The 6,000-nt window shown below is 41.2% G+C and overlaps 1 protein-coding gene across 1 annotated transcript in view; it reads left to right on the top strand.

Moving 5' to 3' along the window:
* The window catches only part of cdkal1 (CDK5 regulatory subunit associated protein 1-like 1), a 182,052-nt gene that overhangs the window by 59,735 nt on the left and 116,317 nt on the right, over positions 1-6,000 (top strand). The window contains exon 7 of the mRNA XM_008323210.3: positions 3,765-3,885. Within this exon, the coding sequence (XP_008321432.1) occupies positions 3,765-3,885 (121 nt within the window). The remainder of the gene's footprint in view (positions 1-3,764; positions 3,886-6,000) is intronic.

Raw genomic sequence — 6,000 nt, 5'->3', positions numbered from 1 at the left:
CTGAGTTCACACAGTGTGAATGTCTGTGTTTGTTTGTGTAAAGTCTCTGTATAGCTTCTTGTGGGGACATGTTTTTGGAAGGGAGGGACGCTTTACCTGCCGGGGGCAGTGGTGGCTTAGTGGTTATGGCAGCAAACTTGGGTCCGAAAGCCTTCAGGTTCGAGTCCACCAACTGTTCACTTTGGTGATGGGTTAAAAGAGGTCAGAGGTCATGTTTGGTTGTGTGCAGTAGTGTGCTGTGTCACAATGACGACTGAAGTAGTTCACTTTCCACTTTCCTTTCCTAAATAGTATGGCTTCATACACACACAAACACACTCACTTGGAGAGCACCTTCCGTCGTCCTGATCCACTTGTGTCTCATAATACTCCTGTGTTCTTCCTTCATCTCCTGGCTCCTCTTCTCTCCTCCTGTTTCCCTTCATCCTTTGCCCCCTCCATGGAAACTAATTTCCCCCAGTATCATTACAGTTCTTTATGACCTCGTATAAACTGAGAACTGTTATTTCAGCTCGGAGGCCCGCACATAAACCTTTAAGCTGAGGGATTTGCCTGTTGTAATGGCTACTAAAATACTTACTTGAGTGAACTGCTAATAGACACAGTTTCTCTGCCGCGATCCAAACCGCTCGCGGGTTCCCTTTTCCACATGAGTGCCAGTATAGTTTTTATGAGCTAGCTTCTGAAGGCACGAGGCCATCTATTCTGGCTCAAAAAGAACTTAACAAGTGTCACTGCATCAGGATGTCTCACCGCAGTAAATACTGAATCCATCAACATAAAACTTGCGTTACTGCCTCTTGTAAATACAATAACATGTTTTTATCCCCAAGTTATCTTAGCTTGGTTTGCTGAGCGTGCACACATGGCTTATATTTATAAGGTCTAGTAGTACAACCACCGTCCAGGCTCGGATTGCTTACCACTAAGCACAATCAGTGATTTAGTGGGTCGTTTATTTCTGTGGCCACAAGGTGGTGGTTGTGTTTTTTTTTTCTGCCTTCCTTTTTAGCAGCGATACCAACTAATTTTCTTGCTGATGGAAACACATCAATACATTAATTAACGTACAAAATCAAAGATATTGTATTGAGAGGTAAGAAGCTACAACACCTATATTATATTGTGAAACCTTGAGGTTTCACAATATAATAATATATAATTATAATATGTAATATGAAGTAACAAGTCCTTAAAGCTCAGTCACATTTGAAAAAATAGTACAAGTTAAACGATGTCAGGAATCAAATAATAAAAAAACCCAAACTGTCTCATAGACTTGTCTCTAAATGTCACTGTCTCTAAAACCTATTTTTGTTCTGCAGTCATTTTCAAAGTCTGACTTTAGTTTTTTTTAAATGACACTCTTGCCCTAAGACCTCATGCAGAAATCTAAGTAATTCATTTGATGTGCACCCCAGCTATTTAATACCAAAATTGATTTTGGTACTGACATTTGTGAAAAAAAATGCAGAAGATGATCTCCCATATCAAATAAGCTGTTCTATTAGACGGATAGATGACGGACACCACACTCCTCTCATCCTCCTCATCTGCCACCTTCATCCCTTTCTCCCCGTTTACCTCAATCCCCCCTCGATCCTTCCTGCCGCTTTACAATCAGACCAGGCAGCACAACAAGACCCACCACTTATGAGACATCAGACGCAGGTCAATAGGTCATCCTTTTAGCTCCCTGCCTCCATGATCCCTCCATCCATCTGGCTATCCACTACATCCCTCATCTCTGATGTATTTTTTTCTGTCATCTTCCACCCATCCATCCATCATCCTTTCCATCCATCTCCCCTGTCCTCCTCTCTCCCTCCTTCTGCCTAGCATGTTATGATGGCTTGTTATGAGTGGATAGAAGGATTTATGTCCGTTTGTATTTATGAGGGAGAGTCGGGAACAAAGACGAGAGAGAAAAGGGAAGAAAGACACAGGAGTAAACAGGTACAGGGCAGTCAGTGAAGAGACAGTGTGGTCCAGAGTGCTTCGTGTCCTGATCTGTTCGTGGTCCTCGTCACTGTGGTGGGCTGCTCCAAACTCTCTAATTGGGATCACAATCATGGTATATTTTTTTATTCTTCAGCAACTAGAGATATCTTTCCTGGTCACGTAAGCACTGAAATTGAATTTTGCTCTGAGTTCACTCCTGGAGTGAACTCATGCTGGTGCTGAGATTTTGAGGCCTGGGTGGCAGTCACATCCACCCCACACCCTGTGGAGATTTAGAATGAAAGGTGGGACAAAGGTGGCAATAAATAGATAAGAGTTTTAGAAAAAAAAGTGTTTTTGTCACTGTGGCCAGTCTAAGAACATACGCCAAACATCGATTTCTGCAAAAAAGAAAAAAAGAAAATAGGTTTGGTTTAATTTTGGTAACAATGTTTAAAAGAAATGGGAAAATCAGAAATAGAAAACAGTATCAGCAAGTGTAGACCAAACTCTGAAATAAACATCAAGTAATAATGTTTGACAAAAGTGTGAATTTTTAATTGTGTTTAAAATAGTAAATCTGTTTTTTAATCTCTGTAGAACAATGGTTTTTAATTGTGTTTAAAATAGTAAATCAGTTTTCTAATCTCTGTAGAACAAAGATGTTAATTTTTCCTTTTTATTTGAATTTAAAATTTACTTTAATTTTAAAAGGTGAACTTGCATTAGGGTATACCAAAGCTCCATCTTGGCTTTGAACAATTCACTATACTTTATCATATTTAACACAAATTTATATTTAAAACTAATCTTTAAGTTACCTTACTGCACATTATATTAAACAACATATATACTTTTTATTGTATTTTCATTATTTCATTGTTCCATTTGCTCTAATGTTAAAAATAATATATCTTATTTTTAAAATAGTTTATAGTGCGTTATATGGGATCAATATAGTACAATTTTTTTAATCAATTTTAAGTTCAATAAAAGAAATATTTATGACTTTAATACACAAACCTACATCCCACAGTTCCGATCTGTTGTGTTCGTTGACTTAATGACAAAGTAAGCAAAGCAACTGTGAAAAGCAGAAGAAAGATTTTTTTTTTCAAAAAGTATGAATTCAGATTTTTTTTTTTTTTTCAAAAAGTATGAATTCAAAATCCTTCATCATCACGGCCAAAGACACATGGACGACTGTCCAGAGAAGACGGACGAATGTGCCTCAAGTCCCAGCTGTTTTTCACAGGGGAAGTTTTCTCATTTTCCTCCTTGTACTGGGATATTACGACCAGTCACGCCTCAATGATTGGCTCTTTGTCCCCCTCTGGGGTCGATTGTCATTTTTATCTACCAATTGATAGCCAAGCTTCCTGCCCTGAGCCCTCCCTCCCAGGAGACCCATGTAAAGTGGATGAGAACAGGAGGACAATTCCATCCCTCAGCAGCTCCATCTCCCACATCTGTAGCTGGGAGCCTGATAGCGTAGGATTTCTTATCCCGTGTCTGCACACCGTCTTATTACACCTAGAGATGACGTTTTAGTAAGGCTCTGTGGGACACTGTTTTATACTGGTGTATGATTTTGTAAATGTAGAATAAACTTCCCAGTAGTTTCTAGCTCATGGTTTTAACAAGGTTTTAAATATAAAACCTCATTGTAACTTTGTATTTATTTGTTGTTTTTCTTCATCCATTTTGTTTTCCTTAGGAATACATCAAAATTGACAAAACAAATGAGACACAGGCGAGGTGACTGACTCTGACTGTTGTAGCTGTAGTTGAGGTTCAGTGTTGATGTTTTGCGTTGTTTCCAGGTCACTCTGTTCGCCTGTTGGGGCAGAAGAAAGATGGAGGCAAGAGGCTGGGAGGAGCTCGACTGGACCTGCCCAAAATCAGGAGAAACCCTCTCATTGAAATCATCTCCATTAACACGGGGTAAGTCACAGACAGGCCGACAGAAGTCACGCCTCATGAAATATTCAGCTCCGACAGTGGATACAATTTCACTGCTGTCTGGTTTATAGTGTGTGTGTGTGTGTGTGTGTGTATGCATGGACACGTGTGCCCTCTGCCTCACTGCACAGCCACTTGCCCAAAGCCCCGTCCACGCTTCTAATTCCTCCAATTTACCACGCGTTGTTTGAGGTGTGTGTGTGTGTGTTTGTCTGTGTGTGCGTTTACTATTGTAATCGATAGCCAACAGGTGTGTAGCCCTCTTAGAGTCTCTGCTTCCAATTCTACCTCCATGGTGAAATAAGACAGAAACAACAGACCTAAGCTCTTCGTTCACGCCGCCTCGGCAACCCCGTTGACACTGAGCCAAATAAGCCCCTGCGCGTTCGCCGCCTCTTCTTCCCATTGTGTGCCATTGTACTGTACATGCCAGCATTACACCATCAGAGGTGTGACACGGAACACAACTGTGTCTGTGTCTGCGTCTACGCTGCTGGCTCTTCATTCAGACAGACGTTCTCCTGGCTCTGTGAACGCTGCTGCTGCTGCCAGCAATAAAAGAACAGCAGCACTTCCATCTCCACCTTGTTGTTGTTGTTGTTTTTTTTTATACTCCGAGCTAAGACTAAATAAAGTACATTCCCACTCTGTACATAAAAGTCTATTCCAAAGCGGTGTTGTACTTTTAATGTCACAGGGTTGTGTTGACCTTAAGTCACTAACTTAGTTTCATTTAAACAGTACAGGGACACACACACACACACACACACACACACATTATGGGTTAATTGCACCTTGTTTACAGATCCGTGTTTCCACTCTAACCCAATGTGCCGTATCCTCAGTAGACTAGTTAAAATAGGTTACGACAGACTAATTCCACTGTTCTGGGCCTCTACTGATAATAATCCATCAATCATCAGTGGTGGTGGTGGTGGGGAGGGGGGTCGACGGGGCGTCCCTCGTGCTGTCTGTGTGTTAGTGGCTTCATAAACAAAAGTACGTTAGAAAACAAGTGCTGGACACAGCCATGACCTGCCGTACGTCTCTGGACTTCGTTCGTTGACCATCCAGATCTACTCATGCAGTACTTTTTTGCATGAGGGGTCAAAGAAATGTGTCGAGGCTGTCACTAATTACTATTGAGAGGTCGTCAACATTATGCCGCCAACAATGCTCCGTCTTTGTCTTCACTTGTTTTCTGTACAGTTGTTGGGGAGAGGTGGACTTTCCCTGGGTGTCCTTGAACCTGCTGGAGTAATTACAGCAACAGTCCTGTGGCTGTAACACAGTGACCGCTCCAACAACAGGGCTCTGACCTGTTCTCAGGTCCCGACCTGTTATTTATGGCAGTGATATGACCAGAGTGGGGCCTTTTATGATTATTTCAGCCGTAATAGTGATGCTGTAAGTGCGGCGTGATGCTGCCATCCATTTACCTCTGTCTTGAAATTCAGAGATGGCATCTATTACACACAGTAAAATCCAATTATATTAAATCTCACGCTCACATTTCATTTTCCCTCTTATACGTTTAACAGCTTCGTGTTATTGCTTTTTTACTAGCTTGGATTACTCCGTCTTAATTCAAGAAGGTGGCGAGTGTTCACCAAAGTGGACAGGAGTGGAGATGTTTGTTATCTGCACAGGAGCAGAGATGTTTGTTATCTGCTCCTTATTTATTTATTTATTTGTTCTTTTTTATTAGAGCTCCATCGACCAAGGACAGCGATCCAAAGAAATGACATTTTTGTGCTTCAGTAGGCATTAGAAGAAAGGAAAAACTGTAGAAATGTTGTTGTGAACGCTGTCAGTTTGGTAGAAATGTGTTTGAGATGAATTGAGACTAATGTCCAACACATCTCTGGAGTTACAGTATCTTCTGAACCTAGAATGAACATCACCTTCAGGTCCAGTGGTGTTGTCTTAAGACCTGTGATTGTGACATGTTGTAGAACAGGGGTGTCAAACTACTTTTTGGTCCTCCAGTGAGATGGCAGGGACAACAGTGGCCCCCGGGGCATTTGAGGTTTAGGCTCCTGGTGTAGAAATTGTATGTTTTTACTTCCTAGCAAACATCAATGATTATCAACTAGT

The sequence above is a fragment of the Cynoglossus semilaevis genome, chromosome 13, assembly GCF_000523025.1.
Source record: "Cynoglossus semilaevis isolate Cse_v1.0 chromosome 13, Cse_v1.0, whole genome shotgun sequence".
In the NCBI taxonomy this organism is placed as follows: domain Eukaryota; kingdom Metazoa; phylum Chordata; class Actinopteri; order Pleuronectiformes; family Cynoglossidae; genus Cynoglossus; species Cynoglossus semilaevis.
Note: the sequence above shows the minus strand (reverse complement) of the source record. Positions and strands in the feature narration are given on the sequence as shown.